This window comes from Macaca fascicularis, chromosome 7, assembly GCF_037993035.2.
Source record: "Macaca fascicularis isolate 582-1 chromosome 7, T2T-MFA8v1.1".
Lineage (NCBI taxonomy): Eukaryota > Metazoa > Chordata > Mammalia > Primates > Cercopithecidae > Macaca > Macaca fascicularis.
In genome coordinates, this window is record NC_088381.1 from 92135459 (window position 1) to 92152288 (window position 16830).

The window sequence follows — 16830 nt, forward strand, 5'->3', positions numbered from 1 at the left end:
GCAAATCTTTGTTTTGAGCCATGTGGCTAAATTCTTTACGCTTCCAAGGTGTACAAAATGCTGGAATCAAGTTGGCAGAGAGGCTGAGGGAGTTCTCTTCCTGAGCTTGTGAAAAAAATCACTCCATTTCAACATGCTCAGTCTCACATGCATGCATGTGTGCACACATATGCACACACACACACACACACACACTCGCACTAAAATTGGCCTGGGAAGAATACTTCCCACTGAAGGGCAAGGAGAAGGTGATCCCCAGCTATATCAGCAGCTTCTGACATCAATGGGCTCCAGGCACACCAGAGTCTCTTTATTGAGGTTCTTAGAAGGGGAGTGCAATCTCAGCCTAGGGTAACTGAAGGAGGTCCACTTCGTGTCAAGTCTGTGTTCAGGAAGTAGGTGCAGAGCTGCCCTTTGCCTTTCACCTTGATGACCCCCCGGCTGTAGCAGGTGTAGCCCAGGGACTGTAGGGCCCAGGCTGTCTCCTCAGTCACCTACAATTGGAGGGGGGTGAGGGAATATGGAGGTGGCCCTATTCTTAGTTCCCCTCCCCCTATGCCTCCAATGTTGTTCACTCACTTGGATTTTGCCAAGGACTCCTGTACTCTCCATGCGGCTGGCCACATTCACTGTGTTGCCCCAAATGTCATATTGTGGCTTCTGGGCCCCAATAACTCCAGCTACTACTGGTCCGTGGTTCAACCCTAATAAGGGATGTGGTAATGACAGACTTGGAGAAGGAAGAGGGGAAGAGGAAGCACAAGGAACTAGAAGGAAGGGAGAAGAGCCTGGGGGGCCCTAGAGAAGAGGAGGGGTCTCTAAGGCTGGAGGAATGTAGCTTAAGAAAAAGAGTGGGAGAGCCTCATACCTCCTGGCCCAGCAGCTTCACACCCCATCCCAGGCAGTGAGTTAGGAAAGGGGCTTCAGGATGAACTGGGAGCAGCTAACAAAGGACTTGGAGTGGGGCAAGCTCAGGAAGGTGAGGAGGTACCAGACTGTTGCAGCAGGGGAAGTCTCTCACCCACACGCAGGCGGAAGTTGTTGAATGAATGCTTGTTGATGACGTCCAGCTTAGACCCCAGGGCAACGGCAAATTCCACCATAGTGCCAAGGTGGCTGCAGCTCCGTTCAGCATCCTGGCAATGGGCCCACGCACCAGGGTGGGCCAGTGAGGGCACAGGAATAAGTCCCACTAATGAGCCCATCAATGAGAGACCAGAGGAGGGTGGTAAGTAAGGAAGGGTTGCTGTACCTGTTGTGCATCCTGTCCAGAGGTGGCATTTAATCCTGTGGCTGCCATGTAGGTGCTGCCAATGGTCTTGATCTTCTCCACCCCACTGAACTTGGGCTTGGAGAGCAGCTGTATGTAGAGAAGAGTCCTGTCCCCAGTCTCTCTTACTCTCTCCATCCCCTCTCCCAGAAGCCCAGCCCCAAGCCTTTGGAGTTAAAGGATCAGGCTGTGGGAGTGGGGATGGTGTCAGGAAGGAGAGGGTTGGTGGTGGGCAGTGTTGCTGGAGTGGGTAGATCTGGGGGATCAGAGGAGGCGAGGGAGTACTGTAGAGGGGAGGATTGACTTCATGGCCAGAAAAGCAAAGTGGAAGGAGGTACTGGGGGAAATTTTAGAATCTAGGACATAGGTTCTGGGAGACTCTTGGAATTTTCACCTCATCAAAATCAGCAATTATTTCATTGAGCAGCCTCAGACACTCTAGGCCCTCATGATTGATGTTGGATTCAGAGTAGAACTCCTTGAAGTCTGGGACTGAAGCGAAGAGGACACAAACGCATTCGTAGGACTGGTGGTAGAGATCCTGGGAGAGCAGGAGACTGGAGTGAGGGGTACATGTCATGTTCCTCTCCTTTCTAGGTCTGTGTGGGGCCCTCCTCCCCATGTCCACATTCCTGGTCTCCCTGTTTAAGAAGAATTGGGAGGGAGGGAGAGGAGTAGGGCCAGGCTACCCCAGGGAAGTGACTTAGGAGTCAAAGCTTGGATCTCATTGTAATTCTAGAAAAGACAGAGGTTTGGGGTCAGGATCACCTCACAGCAACACGAAGGGAATCACTCCTAGAAGTGGGATCCTGTCAATGTTAATTATTTCTATATCCTATCCTACTGCTGAAAGGTGTTTAAGTCAATTAAGTCAGCTACAAAACCAAAGGTAAAACGTGTTTAAGTCAGTTAAGATAGCTACAAAATGAAAGATAAAGTAAGCAACAATAGGGACTATGAGGCAAAGGGAAAATAAGAGTAAGATGATAAAGATGGAATCAGATCTGAGGGTGGTTCACAAAATGAGTGCCATGAAGTCCTATTTAGTCTTAGATTTTGGTTCTCAGCTTTCTAGCCACCAAAGTGAAGAGAGAAAAGGATCGATTACAACATTCCCTGTGTCTATTAGAGAAGAAACCAGAGCTGATCTTGAGAGCAGGGAGCAGGCGGTGGGGGCATAAAGCTGTGAAAGAGCTCCTGAGCTGTTTCTTTTAACACCCTTCAATATGAGTCAAGAGCATTTCCATAGCAGAGGGCCAGCAGATGATACAAATACGATGGTACAAATATGTGGGTGACTTTCTGATGGTTTGGCTCTAGTAAGATTTTTCAGGATCTAGAGCAGCAGCATCCAATAGAAATTTTTGCAGTGGAAACATTCCCTATCTGCAGTGTCCAATAGGGTGGCCACTAGATACACGTGGCTGTTGAGCCCTGGAAATGTGGCTGATGCAACTGAGGAACTGAATATTTTAATTCATTAACATTAAATTTTCATACGCTAATGGCTACCATATTGGATAGTACATGTCTAGAGAGAGGGGTGGACTGTATCCTCTAGACCAGCAGTCCCCAACCTTTTTGGCCCCAAGGATGGGTTTCATGGAAGACAAGTTTTCCATGCACCCAGGCTGTGGGGGAGATGGTTTTGGGATGAAACTGTTCCACTTCAGATCATCAGGCATTAGTTATCAGATTGGTGCAAAATTAATTGCTTTTTTTTTTTTTGCCATTAAAAGTAATTACTTTTAGGTCGGGTGCAGTGCACCTATAATCTCAGCATTTTGGGAGGCCAAGGCAGGTGGATCACCTGAGATCAGGAGATCGAGACCAGCCTGGTCAACATGATGAAACCCTGTCTCTACTAAAAAAAAAAATGCAAAAATAATTAGCCAGGCATGGTGGCAGGCACCTGTAATCCCAGCTACCTGGGAGGCTGAGGCAGGAGAATCGCTTGAACCCAGGAGGCAGAGGTTTCAGTGAGCTGAGATCACACCATTACATGTACTCCAGCCTGAGGGACAAGAGTGAAACTCCGTCTCAAAAAAAAAAAAAGTAATTACTTTTAATTATATTACTTTTAATGGCAAAAACTGCGATTAATTTTGTATCAGCCTAATACATTTTCATAAGGAGTGTACAAACTAGACCCCTTGCATGTGCAGTTCACAATAAGGTTCGAGTTCCTATGAGAATCTGATGCCGCTGCTGATCTGACAGGAGGCGGAGCTCAGGCGGTAGTGCTGGCTCACGGCTCACCTCACCTCTGCTGTGTAGCCAGTTCCCAACAGGCCATGGACCTGGGGCCTGGGGGCTGGGGACCCCTGCTCCAGACAGCTCCCATCAACACCTAAGCTTCTGGAAGGTATGGAATGGTCATGAATTAGATAAGACATGCCTTCCAAGTAAGAATTTGAAATGCAATTTTGTGCTCACCAAAGACAGAATCTAAGATCTTGTGAAAACGAAGATGCTTGACAAGCACTAGAGAGAACTGGCCATAGGTCAAGACTTTCATCCGAAATTAGGCCCTATGGCGTCCGTGGATCAGGAGTCAGGGGGTCAGGAGTCACCTCGTTGCGCCGGTTCTGGCCAATGAACTGGGGGGCCACGTGTGCAGGGAGCACGTTCTCCAAGAGCAGCCGAGTCAGGTTCTCCATCGTCTCTGTCTCCTCCCGCTCCTGCCTCAGCTTCTTCTTCCACAGGAAGTCCAGGCGGCAGTAGTACTCATTCTGGGGAGGGTCACCAGGGGCCATGGGGAGACACAGAGCAGGGGAAGCGCAGCTTCTGCGTGTTCAGCCCCAACTCCATGATGCCTGAAACCACCCCCACCCCACCCCCAGTCTAGAAGTAGGGCTTAAGGTGCAAGTATCCTTGGAGGGAGACTATCCTTGAAATTAGATTCAGACTAGGGATACAGAATTGGCAGCAGACTTTTTCTAAAGCATGGGCTTTCCCAGATAGGGGTGTGGGAGAAAGGAGGGACGGGGAGTGGAGGAGAAAGAAAGGAAGCAGGAAGACTCGCTTAGAAGCTTCCAACGGGATTCAACCCTGGAGATTAGAAAGATCAAGTCACAAATATGGGGGCCACTCATAGGTGGGCCCTGGTGGGGCTGAGCTGGGTGACTTACCTGGCGAGCCAGGACAAGGAGGGTGAAGAAGAAGATGAAGAAGGAGATAGCACCCATGAATTTGGGCTCCTTCAGCACTCCGGGCCTGAAGGGGCCATGGATCAGGGTTGCCCCTTGCTCTGCCCCTTCCTGGCCTTCTCCCTGCCCCCAGTGCCCATGTAGGCCTCCGCTTCCCTCCCACTTTGCCCTGTAGGTGATTCAGGTCAGTGAGGCCAGGACAGCTCTGCTGTATCCCATCTCACCCCCATCCCAGGGGGCCCGGCACCTCTGTCCAGCAGCTGTGCATACCTGGAGTCCAAGGGGCCCAGATAGAGGCGGACGATGAGGCAGTCGGACAGCCAGGCGTGGGAGTGCAGGAAGAGGGAGCAGGATGCTGCCAGCCACAGCAGGAGCAGCAGCAGCTTCAGCTCGAAGCTCATGTGCAGAAAGAGGGAGCAGGAGAGGAAGCCCAGCGTGCAGCAGTGCATGGAGTACTGTGGGGCCAGGCAGGGGTCAGGAGTGGGCATGTCCCACAGGCAGAGGGGGGACCCCTGAGGGCTCCCTTCCTGTCCCTCCCAGGCCCAGGTCCTATCTGGGAGACAGGGGGCATCATACACTGATACACACTGGGTGTGACTTATGTCTGTTCTAATCCACAGAATGGAGTGTTCCTCCACTCAGGGGAGCTGTGGACTTGGGCTGAGGAAGGAGATTAAGGGCATGTGGGAACACTCACTGGGACACTGATGAGAGGCAGAGACCCAGGGAGCTCCCAGGAGAGGTTGGAAATCATGGAGGACACATTGGGAGCTTGGAAAGGGCAGTCTGATGATGCTGGGAAGAAGAACTGCAGAGGAGATGAGGAGCTGAAGAGGCAGGTAGCTTCTTGGGCACAATGGTGGCTTGTGCTGGGTTTCAGCTGACCCAGGGATGAGTCAGGTCCAGACTCGTCCAAAGGGGTGGATTCTGCTATTTCTGGTAGGGAAGGGAACCTCAGCACTGGGGTCCTCACTGGGGGAGGAGTTGTGTGAGGGGTGTCAAGAGTACTTCTCTGACTCTGAGCCACTGTGTGAGCTCTTGCCAGCCACTTAGCCTCTCTGGGCCTTAGCTTCCTCTTCTGTAACTTGGCTGATGGGTGATTCCCAGGTGCCCTCCAGGAATAGAATTCTAGGAATGAGTCTAAATCCTGAAAAATCAGCCAAGTGATCTAAGTAATAAATAACTGCCTACACAGAAAAAAGATAAGGACATTCACCAAAGTGTTATTAACAACTATTATACCCAGATGTAGATTGCTGGTGACTGTAATTTTTTTCTTTCTATTTATACAACATTTCCAGCATCTCCTGGGATTAGTCCAGCTGCCTGCCCAAATCCAGGGGTTCCCTTTCAGTCCCTGGCAGGTCCAACATGCCCTGATGGGGGTGGATAGGGCCCCCTCTGTCCTCACCAGGCTGGTAATGGCCATGGCAAAGACAAGGAGGATGGTGGCGGTGCCCAAGGCTATTCTCAGTCCTGGTCGTGTGGCCACCAGGCCAGACAGTGCAGGCAGCCAGTGCAGCATCTTGGGGCCTTTCAGGACACACCTCTGTGGAGGGAGCATGGGCGTCTTAGCCATGGGGCTGGGGCACCCTCTTCAGGACAGGTTGTGACCAGGGCTCTGGCATGCCACTTCCACCCCTCAGCCCACCTCACCATCAGGTCCTCTGAGAAGCAGACAAAAAGGAGGAGGAGGAAGAGGAGGAAGGTGATGCTATACGTGATGGCCAGAGCTGGGGGCCTAAAGGGAGACAAAATCGAGGCCTTGAAGTGCCAGAACAGGCTCCCTGTGTGCTGTGAAGCTGCTGGTGAGTTGGGTGGGAGATGGGGGAAGTGGTTCTGGGGAATCTGGGTTGGCTGGCAATGGGGTCCCGGCTGATAAAACACATTGCATTCTAATGATCTGGGTTGGCTGGCTTAAGGGTCTAGAGCTGTGTTGAGGTGGAACAGGGACCCGTATGGTGGGGAGTGGGGGCTCACAAGAATGACCAAGGCTACGGCAGACCGATCTCTGGGTCTTTAGGCTAAAGCTCTTTAACCTGGCTGAGTTTTTTTTTTTTTTTTTTCTTTTTTTTGAGACGGAGTCTCGCTCTGTTGCCCAGGCTGGAGTGCAGGGGTGTCATCTTGGCTCACTGCAAACTCTGCCTCCAGGGTTTGAGCGATTCTCCTACTGTCAGCCTCCCGCGTAGCTGGGATTACAGGAGTCTGCTATCTCACCCAGTATATTTTTGTACTTTTAGTAGAGACGGGATTTCACCGTGTTGGCCAGGCTGGTCTTGACTCCTGACCTCAGGTGATCCACCTGCCTTGGCCTCCCAGAGTGCTGGGATTACAGGTGTGAGCCATTGCACCCGGCCACGTGGCTGAGTTAACAAGTCCTCGTCCCTGCTAGCAGTGGACTAGGAATGAGGGCCTACTTTCTTTTTTTTTTTTTTTTTTTTGAGACGGAGTCTCGCTCTGCCACCCAGGCTGGAGTGCAGTGGCCGGACCTCAGCTCACTGCAAGCTCCGCCTCCCGGGTTTACGCCATTCTCCTGCCTCAGCCTCCCGAGTAGCTGGGACTACAGGCGCCCGCCACCGCGCCTGGCTAGTTTTTTGTATTTTTTTTTTTAGTAGAGACGGGGTTTCACCGTGTTAGCCAGGATGGTCTCGATCTCCTGACCTCGTGATCCACCCGTCTCGGCCTCCCAAAGTGCTGGGATTACAGGCTTGAGCCACCGCGCTTGGCGAGGATCTACTTTCTAAGCTCACACATTTGCTGCCAGATTTGGGTTTCTCAATGGAAACAAACCCGCCTTCATGGAGATGTTGTTAGCACCAAAAGAGACACTCATGGGAAAATGCTAGGGCTGTGTAGAAAGTCCACAGGATGTACAAGATTAAGATAAGGGCTGCGATTATCATTTTCCCCAGAAAACCCGTTTCCTCTGTGGGTAAGTGCCTGAAGCTAAGGGGAAGAGGTGAATGAAGAAAGTGTGGCCAGGGGTCATGAGGGCAAGGTGATCCGCTTGTGACAGCCAGGGCCTCCTTCGCCTGGGGCACTCTCACCTGTTTGTCACTAGCATCTGGATGATGAAGTTGGAGAGAAAAACCAGGAAGGTGCAGGCTTCATAGTATTTGAAGGCGGGGATTGCAGAGAGTCGGTACTGAAAGTGAGGGGGCCGGAGGTAGAGACAGGGTCCCGTGCTGCCCATCACCTTGAAGGCATCACTCCCGGGCAATGGGTGGGTTCCTCAGCCTCACCGCCAAGCCTCCAGTTCAGTTCCATGTAGACCCTACCAGTTCTCCAAGGAGCTACCCTCCTTCCTCCCTCTACCATCCAGTAGCTCAGTCTACAGAGTGACTTTCCCTTAGAGAGAGGCACAAGCTCCTCATCCCTAGGATCACAAACTGAGCAGACCTGGGGAGGAGACCCAAGGGCTGACCCCTCCCCAGCGCCAAGGAACTAAAGTTGGGAAGTCGTTTGGTGCCATTCACTCCACAGCTCACCTCTTTCTCCATCTCCTTCTCTCTGAAGTACAGTGTCAGTGGGTTGAAGTCCTTCGACTGCTTCCACTGTCTGGTGGGAGGTGGAAGGGTGGGTGAAAGCACCAGAGAGCAGAGGGCAGAGAAGGGCAGGAAGAGGGCAGAGAGGGGCAGGAAGAGGGCAGAGTGAGGGCAAGAGCGGGTGGTCAGGTGAGTCTTCCTTCCAGTCCCTCAGGGAGCACCATCCCTTCTCCACCACACGACCTCAGGGCCTGCGGCCCTCCCAGTCCTCTTTGTTCTCCGTACTTCTGTGAGTTGAGCTGCTCAATGACCTGGAAGAACTTGGCATCCCCGGTGTCCAGTTCATCATCCAGTCCACGGAGGGTACGGCTCCTGCACAGCAGTGAGAGCCAAGTACATCACCACAGAGACTCTCAGAGCATCTGGGCAAAGCACGAGCAGACCCCCAGGGAGGATGGAGGGGGTCATACAGACAGCCCCACTGGCAAAGGCTTTGGGGCCTCCTCACCGATCTAGGCTCCACTGGGGGCTGAAGGAAGCCAGGGTCTTCTCCTGTTGGGAGAGCACAGTGAGAGGTGGGCATGGTGGGTGAGGTAGACTCCCTGTAGTGAGGTAGACCATGAGCCACACTGCATGCTCTATACATGTCCTTGACCTTGGGCATTTCACTGGGCCCTTTCCTCTGCCTCTAATGACCTCTCTCTCTCCCAAATCCCACCTGCTCTTGAAGAAGAGGTTTGAACCTCCTTAAAGTAAGTTTCCCCCTGACTCTCTAGACTCCCAGGATCTGTGTGTGTGTGTGTGTGTGTGTGTGTGTGTCTGTGACGGAATCTTGCTCTGTCACCAGGTTGGAGTGCAATGGCGTGATCTTGGCTCACTGTAACCTCTGCCCCCTAGGTTAAAGCGATTTTCCTGCCTCAGCCTCCCGGGTAGCTGGGATTACAGGCATGTGCCACCATGCCTGGCTAATTTTTGCATTTTTAGTAGAGAGGGGGTTTCACCATGTTGGTCAGGCTGGTCTCAAACTGCTGACCTCAGGTGATCTGCCTGTCTCAGCCTCTCAAAGTGCTGGGATTATAGGCGTGAGCCACAGCACCTGGCTGGATTTCTTTTTTCTTTCTTTCTTTCTTTTTTTTTTTTTGAGATGGAGTTTCTCTCTTGTTGCTCAGGCTGGAGTGCAGTGGTGCAATCTCAGCTCACTGCAACTTCCGCCTTCCAGATTCAAGCAATTCTCTTGCCTCAGCTTCGTGAATAGCTGGGATTACAGGCACGCACCACCACGCCTGGCTAATTTTTGTATTTTTAGTAGAGATGGGGTTTCGCCATGTTGGCCAGGCTGGTCTCAAACTACTGACCTCAAGCTATCCATCTGCCTCGGCCTTCCAAAGTGCTGGGATTACAGGCGTGAGCCACTGTGCCTGGCAAGATTTCTGATATTTGACTGATCTCCTGGAACTTCAGGGGCTAAGTGGATTTCTGTGCTAGTGAAGGTCCTGCCTCAGGAGATACTCTTGAACAACAACCTTGCACCTAAGGTCATCTCATAGTCCCTGGGCTTGGAGCAATCCCCACACACCACTCCACCCACCTTAGAGGTCTCATCCTCCAACAGTCAGCTGAGCCTCAGCTTCTTCCTTCCTCTTCCTCCTGCCAGCTTAACCCTCTGACCTCTCCCCTACCTCATGTTAACACTTGGAATTAAGTACTTCCTGCAACCACTGCTGCCAGTGTCCTTCCCCCACTCCCCAGTGTTGGGGGGATTGAAGAAGAGAGCATGAAGTTTCAGGAACTGAGTTTTAAACAGAGACATTTCCTGGTGCTATGGGTGCACAGCCCTACAATCAGAGACAGGAGGAAGTGGGGGTCCAACTGCCTATGTGGTGTCAGGGGAAGGCACTCTCCTGAGTAGAGGCTGGGGAGTTATGGACATGGTGTCTGTAGGGATCTTGGATCTTCTCTGAGGTGAGCTGGAGGGCCCTTTCTCTGGAAGGAGGGGCAAGGAAGGGCCTGAACCAGTGACTGGGGTGACCAGACAGTTCAGGACTTTGGGATATCACAAATCATTAAGTGGCTCACTGGCGGTGGGGGCAGAGAAGGCTGGGTGGGAGTGGGGCCTGAGGATACTGGGGGTGGATTTAACTAAGCTCTGGGGCTCAGGGTGAAGGTGCGCATACCTGGAGAGGGGTGGAGGTGGACACAGGGCTGTCTACGTGGCTCAGGTGGGCAAAAGGCTTGGCTGCACCCCAGGACTCCAGGTAACGGGTCATCAGCAGTGATGGACGCATCTTGGGGCCCTCAAGCGAGGAGAGCAAGCCTCCTGCAGTGCCCTTCTCATCCTCCTCCTCTGCCTGGGACACATGAGGGCTGAGAGTAAAGATGACAGACACTCCCTCATTCTTCCTCCACCCCCCAGTAGGATCCAGGAACTCAATCTCTGGCACAGAAGAGATCAGGCCTGTTGACTGTGGGACAGTTTGTGTGGGCCAACCCACGGGGTCTGCGCTGGGCTTTTACCCGTGGATCGATGACCAGATAGGTGGGCTCCCCTAGCTCCCGAAGGTAGGGATCCCGATGCTCCATGCCTGCGTCCTCCACAGCATAAGCTCCTGCCAGCAGGGCCAGGGTAGCCCCTGTGATGTGCACTCGCCTGGAAGGAGGGAGGCAGTAGGGGTCAGCAGGGAGGGCCTTCACATCTCCTATTTCCTGCCCCCTCACGCCCGTGGCTCCTAGAACTGACAAACATCTCATGTCTTTTAAAGATCATTCCTGGAGGTCTGACTTCAAGAAAGAGCCTGTGTTACAGGAGGTGCCTCCCAGCTCCCCTCCCTGTACCCTAGGATCTCCCAAGCCCCATATGGGACTCATCTTAAGGTACTCTTCTTGTGCTTATCTTAAGGAACTAACGAAAAGTTTGGCAGCCTGTGGTAGGCCTGGTTGGCCTTCTGCTGTAGCTGCCTAGGGCCATAGGTCTCACCCTGGTACACCGCCTGCCTCCATGTGGTTAGCCAGTGTGACATCATGGGACCAAACGTCATACTGCCACTTCTGCAGCCCGATGACTCCACAGAGTACACTGCCTGAGTGCACGCCCACACGCATGTTGATGTCCACGCCAGTGGCTGCCCGCAGTTTCCTGAGCAGAGTGAGTGTGGGGCAATCTGAGTCCTACCTTCAGCCCTGCCTATGAGACACCCCTGATTCTCACAAAGAGGACTTCTGTCAGTTGCCTGCTGCCCCCCACATCCACCCTCAGCATTCCTCCTGACCACCGCCTGAGCTGACCTGATGGCCCGGCACATGTCCAGCCCCATGCGCACGCAGTTGATGGCATGGTCTGGCAGTGAGAGTGGCAGTCCGGAGACACAGTAGTAACAGTCCCCCAGGATCTTGATCCGCATGCATTCATGCTCCTGGGAGTGTGTATGTGGGTGTGTAGAGGAACCTGGTTAGAGGCCAGAAGGGTAGGAGGGAGTTGGGAAAAGCGGGGAGCGAGTGTGGTATTCCTGAAGAACTTCCAAGGTGGGGTAGTGTTTAGATCAGATCTAGGGACTCCTTTCACCTGATATGGGGCTAACTGTCTTCCATGCAGATCTCTTTCTCAGAAGGGTTTCCCCAAGGGCTGGATGGCTGTGGCTCTTTCCACTTTTGGCAAGTGAAGGGGGTACCCAGAGTTGAATATGTGGTAGTGGTCTCAGGATTGAGAGGTTGGGGGGAACCCAAGGATTGGTTGCTTGGAGGTATCCCTGGAGTCTAAGCAGGTTGCTAGGCTGAGGTTGCATAGGGCAGAAATTTCTCTTGGAAGGGCCTCCTAAGGTTAGAATATCAAAACGTCTCTATAGATTTGGTCGTAGTGTCCAGAGACACATATGTTGGGGCTCTGAGCTTGTATGGGGCATTGTACTTGGGACATCTGTGGAGATATTGAGGGATCTCTGCAGGTTTCAGATGTGTGGTGAGCAGCTTCATGACTGGGAATGTTTGAGAGGGTTTCCTCTTTCCACTGGGATATCTGGGGGCCTGCATGCACTGAAGTGGGCCTGGGATCTTATAAGGTGGGAGTTTCCCTTGGAAGGGGCTACCCAGGATGGGAAATTTGAGGGTCCCTGGGTGGGGAGGGAAGCCTTCTCTGACCTTGGCGATCTGGTCGAACTTGCCAAAGAGCTCATTGAGCATGAGCACCAGCTCCTTAGGGGAACACTCGCTGGCCAGCCGCGTGAAGCCCACAATGTCAGCATACAGCACACTGCATAGGGCAGGCTGTGTCAGTGGGGCCAGGGTCTTAGCCCACAGGCTCCTCCCCTCCAGCCATTCTTCATCATACCTGACTCCCTGGTGCCTCTTGACATAGAGGCTGTGGAAATTGTTGGTGCTCTCTGGCCGTGACCCCTGTCCTGCCTGCAGCCGTGCCATGATCTCTGCTTTCATCTCTCGGGCCAGGTAGGCAGGAAGGATGGACAAGAGAAGGTGTTCCTAGAAGAGGTCACTATGAGTACCAACTCCTCTGCATCCTAAAGCCGGGAGCCCCTGCCCCCCAAATCACTCAGGAGCCCACACTGCCCACCACACGTGCTCCCCAGGATGCTCCCCCAGGTCCTCCCTCTGCACACAACAGGGCTCCAGCACCCCATCCTACATTGATCACCTTTAGGGACTGAACTCCCAGTATCAACACCTGAATGAGAGTTCACTTAATATCATAATGCCCTAAAGTGCTTTTTATAAGCTTTGGTTTGTGTGAGCCTCACAACCTTCTAAGATGGGCAATACCCACGTTTTATACAAAAGAGGAAACAGGTCAAGAAATCTGCCCAGAGTCACTCAACCTGTGGAGGACCCCCGTTATGTAATCTAAGCAACTCCTCTCTGGGAGCGCTGGTCTGGCCTTCCTAGGCCAGGCTAACCTGGTGCTTCTTTTCGGTGTCCAGCCGCCGGCGCGAGTGCAAGGAGCTGAGTGCCTCCCGGAACGTGGCCCGCAGGGCGCGCTCCATCAGCGCCTTGTGGTACACTCCTGCCACGTTCCCGCACAGGAACAGCACCGCATTTGCTGCCAACTGTGGGCGAAGGCCAGCCTCAGAGGACGCGGGACCCGGGTGGTTGTCGTGTGTAGCTGGAATTGGTCTCAAAGACTGGCTGGGGGAGACTGGGTTCTACAGTGAGGGACCTAACTACTGTGGAACAAGTGGTGCCACACTGTGGCATCCCTAGGGGCGTTTCCCTTCCCAGATGCTCCCTGCTCCAGACTCTCGGCTGCTTCACCAATACGACCTCTTAGGTCTGGAACCTTTGCAGGTACATTTCCTCTGTTTGGAATACCACTCCACTGTCGCTACCCACTTCCGTGGCACAAAACTTTTTTTTTTTTTACATTCTGTGTCAAGGTTTCATTAACCAACATCTGTTGTCCCCGTGCAAACCACGACACGACTCCCTTCCTTGAGACCTGGATCCCTCTTCTGGTAACAGCAGGCATTGCACCACACTGTTGTACCAGCTCTGCGAAAGCAAGATTGGGTATCCTACTCCCAGCGTTGCACCCTGCCTTGGAGTCACAGCTCCACAACCCCACCAAAGGAGACTACTAGCACGTGACAGAGCCGTCCTGAGCGCAGCCTGTGCTACTTGCGTGCTCACCTGAGGCAGCAGTGCAGGCCGTGAGTCCGGCTGTGGCCCAAGATACAGCCCCAGGACCAGTAGATGCGAGAGTGAGGAGGCGAGGCCCGCGACGGCGGCGTCCCGCATGCCCAAGGGCAGCATGGCATACACCGTGAAGATGACGAAGAGAAAATAGGACACCTGGGGGCGGGGCGCGGAAAGCCGAAGGCCAGAGTGGGACTATTCAAGGCCTGGTGAGGGATCGAAGCCCGGGCCGTCCCCGCTGCCCTGCCTGCCGCCCCTCTCACCTGGTCCCAGGCGCTCACCACGCCCCCGGTGAACAGGAAGGCGTGGCCTAGCGCTAGCAGCGCGACCCATACCAAGCCGGACAGAGGACGCGTCCAGCGCTGCAGTCGCTGCTCGCGGGAAGCGAGGCCCAGCAGCAGCGAGAAGCCGCCCAGCGCGCACAGCACAGTGGTCAGGAAGCTCGGGTCTGAGGTCAGCTCCTGTGGGCAAGGGGTGTATGAGGCAAGATTGTGACAGGGAGAAGGAACGAACCTGATAAAGGAAGAGCCGGCAGCCCAGCCCCTCAGCCCAGTTCTGAAAGATGTCTCAAGCCTAAGTACTAAAAGGAGGCAAGGCACCTCCGCTTGCCATTCACTTTAGGTTGAACCATTTGAAATTGCTTGTGTCCTACTGTTTTTATCCAGACTCAGCAATCTCGTATGATTTTTGTTGGTTGGTTGGTTAGTTTTTTGAGACAGAGTCTTGCTCTGTCGCCCAGGCTGGAGTTCAGTGGCACGATCTCGGCTTACTGCAACCTCTGCCTCCGGGTTCAAGTGATTCTCGTGCCTCAGCCTCCCGAGTAGCTGGGATTACATGCTACCGCCACCACGCCCGGCTGAATTTTTTTTTTTTTTTTTTTTGCATTTTTAGTAGAAGACAGGATCTCGCCAAGTTGCCCAGGCTGGTCTCGAGCTTCTGGGCTCAAGCGATCTCCCACCTCGGCCTCCCAAAGTGCTGGGATTACTGGCGTGAGCCACCGCGCCCAGCCTCCTGCGGTCCAACCTATTATCTTGCTGAGCCTGGGACAGCTACCTAGAAGATCTGGCTCCCATCCCTATTTGTGAATCCATGACTTTTCTGAGCCTCAATTTTCTTATCTGTCAAACGGGAACCAAAGCTTCATGAAACAAGTAAAAGATAGATCCTAGCTCACAAGAAGGCACTTCGGAATGAATGTCTCCAAATCTGGCCAATTTGCTCGGGAGTTTCCCGGCGGCGCGGGGGCCGGCGGCTGGCAGCTCGGAGGGCGGTGCGAGGCAGTGCTCGAGCAGCAGGGGGCGCCAGGACCCGCGGCGTCCCGCACCTTCCTGGCCGCCAGGGCTGCGATCTCGCCACCTGCCTCAACTCCTTGCAGAAGTTCCACCGTCGTCCCCGCGTTTTGTCCCCATCTCTTCCCGGATTTCGGCGTGGACCAGCAAGGATTGGCCACGCCCGGTGATTTTCCCACTTTGCCTCCAAGGAGTGAAAAGAAAACCCGGGGCAGGCCATTTCTAGAATTTGATTGAAGACCCCCTTCCTTCCCAAACAGGAACTGGACATGGGTTTACTTTGGGACTCAGTGAGAGCCGGGTGGAGGGTGCCTTCTGGGAGTCTGTGGGCACAACTGCCCCACATCCCCTAAGAGGCAGAGAAAGGCAGGAAATGAATTCCTCAGGGGCCTCCTAGAATTTCCCTTTTGGAAAACTGGAAAATCCGGTGATGGATTTATTGTAGAACCCGTAGACCACGGACGTTCATGAAGTCTGTCAGAACCCGGACAGAAACTAGAAGCACCCAGGACTCAGCTTTCTCCCTGCGCAGACCCAGAATGGTACAGTGACTTGCCCAGGGTCACTGCAGTTCCTAGCCAGATTCAATGGTTCTTTCTCGGCTCCCAGCAACGAAACACATCGAAAAAAAGACCCCACAAACCCCAACCCCGAAAATGCTACCCAGGCAGCGACCCTCCCGCAGCGGCGGCCCGGCTCACCCTGCCGCTGGCCCAGGCAACCACGAGCAGCGCCGCGAGCGCACAGAGCACGATTCCCAGCAGCAGCAGCAGCAGCGGGTACTGCTGGCTCAGGCTGTAGTAGGTCTCGTAGAAGAGGTCTTCGCTGGGGGGTGGCCGGGGGCTGAAGAGGCGGGCCATGATCTCCCCCGCCCAGAGTCCCGAGGCTGGCTAGGGCCGGGCGCCGGGTTACCTCCTTCGGCCCGGCGGGCCGCACCTGAGCTTTTCTAACCCGCTCCAAGCCGCTACCTCCCCGCGCCCCCAAACCTCGTGGTAATCCCGTCTCCTTTTTCAGGCCCTCCCTGCGGCCTCCCAGCCCGCTCCCAGCTGGCTATGAGGGGATCCCTCAGTCCTTTCCTCCTCCTCCCTCGTGCCCGGATTGTGGAGGTGCCCTAGCAAAGCTTCATCGCCAGGAGGGCAGGATTTGGGGTTGGTGCGAGGGAGCCCTGGGTTCCCCTGTCCCCCGAACTCACTGCCCGCGTCGCTGGCGCAGCGGAGTGGGCTAGGCCCAGGGAGGCAGCCGGGGACCTGATGGCGGAGTCACGCTCGCCGCTGCGCTCTGGCTCAGAGTCCCGGGCGACAGGAGCTTCCCTCCAGGCGCCGCGGCCCCCCTCCCACTTCCCCGACGGGACAGCCCGGCCCCTTCCTGTGCCGAAGCCGGACTCCCCTGGTCTCCTCCCGCACTTGGTTTTGTCTCTCTTAACACCATCGCCTTCCCGCCTCAGCCCCTTCAGGGAAGGGCAATGTGGACCCTGGGAGAGATGCGAAGGGGTGGCTGGGGTGGACCGAATAGGGTGTGGCCAAATGGGGGTGAACGTTTGGTAGTGGGGAGACTGAGGGCGGGGGGCTGAAGCCTGGCGAGAATGTAGGGAAGAATGTGAGTCCTGGTGGGGATCTAGGTCAGAGCGGGGGGCGCTCATTCTCCTCGTCTCTCCGCCTGGCTGGCAACCACTACTACCAGGTTTGAACTGTTCCGTGGGAGGGGGTGCGCGTGTGTATAGCTTTAGGAGCCATAGCTTTCCACTCCCGAAGAGCAGCTGGGAATCAAAAGGGAAGCAATGTCTAGGAAGCAACCTGAGTGTGTGGTGGAGGCAGGTATGGGACCTCATGATCTCTAAGAACCTGAGGGCACCGTGGGGGGCCTGGTCTGTGATCTTTCACACCCACTCATCCCTTCCCAGAGCGCTGCAACTGAGTTGAGAGCCCAGAAGAAAAGGGACCACAGCCTCTATCCCCAGAGTTTAGGGTTAGGGTGGGGTCGCCATCCTAGGCTTTAAAGGA

General features: G+C 54.3%; 1 protein-coding gene across 41 annotated transcripts; it reads right to left on the minus strand.

Annotated features, from left to right (window-relative positions):
• Positions 1–289: 289 nt before the first annotated feature.
• ADCY4 (adenylate cyclase 4) lies at positions 290–16484 on the minus strand. 41 transcript variants are annotated; one of them, XR_012415651.1, is made up of 26 exons: positions 16023–16110; positions 15532–15720; positions 13805–14002; positions 13536–13697; positions 12806–12955; positions 12226–12374; positions 12036–12147; positions 11187–11314; positions 10879–11037; positions 10419–10551; positions 10079–10252; positions 8413–8456; positions 8190–8276; positions 7908–7977; positions 7467–7564; positions 6076–6160; positions 5831–5968; positions 5117–5227; positions 4690–4874; positions 4402–4486; positions 3844–4002; positions 1665–1762; positions 1253–1360; positions 1022–1136; positions 580–704; positions 290–494 (listed from the first exon to the last, which is right to left on the minus strand). XR_012415651.1 is itself a non-coding variant. In XM_005560981.5 (26 exons), the coding sequence occupies exons 2-26, from the start codon at positions 15688–15690 to the stop codon at positions 342–344; spliced, it is 3234 nt and encodes a 1077-aa protein (XP_005561038.1). In that variant the 5' UTR covers positions 15691–15716; positions 16023–16110; the 3' UTR covers positions 290–341. The 41 variants fall into 41 exon arrangements, 10 of the variants coding, with proteins under 10 accessions (XP_005561038.1, XP_005561036.1, XP_073853245.1 ...); XR_012415652.1 differs by having other exon boundaries at positions 1665–1911; XR_012415653.1 differs by having other exon boundaries at positions 1665–1811; positions 3707–4002.
• Positions 16485–16830: the final 346 nt, after the last annotated feature.

What these genes read in the sequence shown, in the direction of transcription:
- ADCY4 (XM_045396231.3), bottom strand. Translation starts at nt 16,469, where the DNA reads ATGAGCGCCCCCCGCTCTGACCTAGATCCCCACCAGGACTCACATTCT. An exon ending in GAGGCAGGCGGTGTACCAGG is followed by an intron (nt 10,552 to 10,878) that starts GTGAGACCTATG and finishes CCCTCCTTCCAG; the next exon opens with GCGAGTGCACATCACAGGGG. An exon ending in CAGATGCTAGTGACAAACAG is followed by an intron (nt 6,161 to 7,466) that starts GTGAGAGTGCCC and finishes GTCTCCCTTTAG; the next exon opens with GCCCCCAGCTCTGGCCATCA.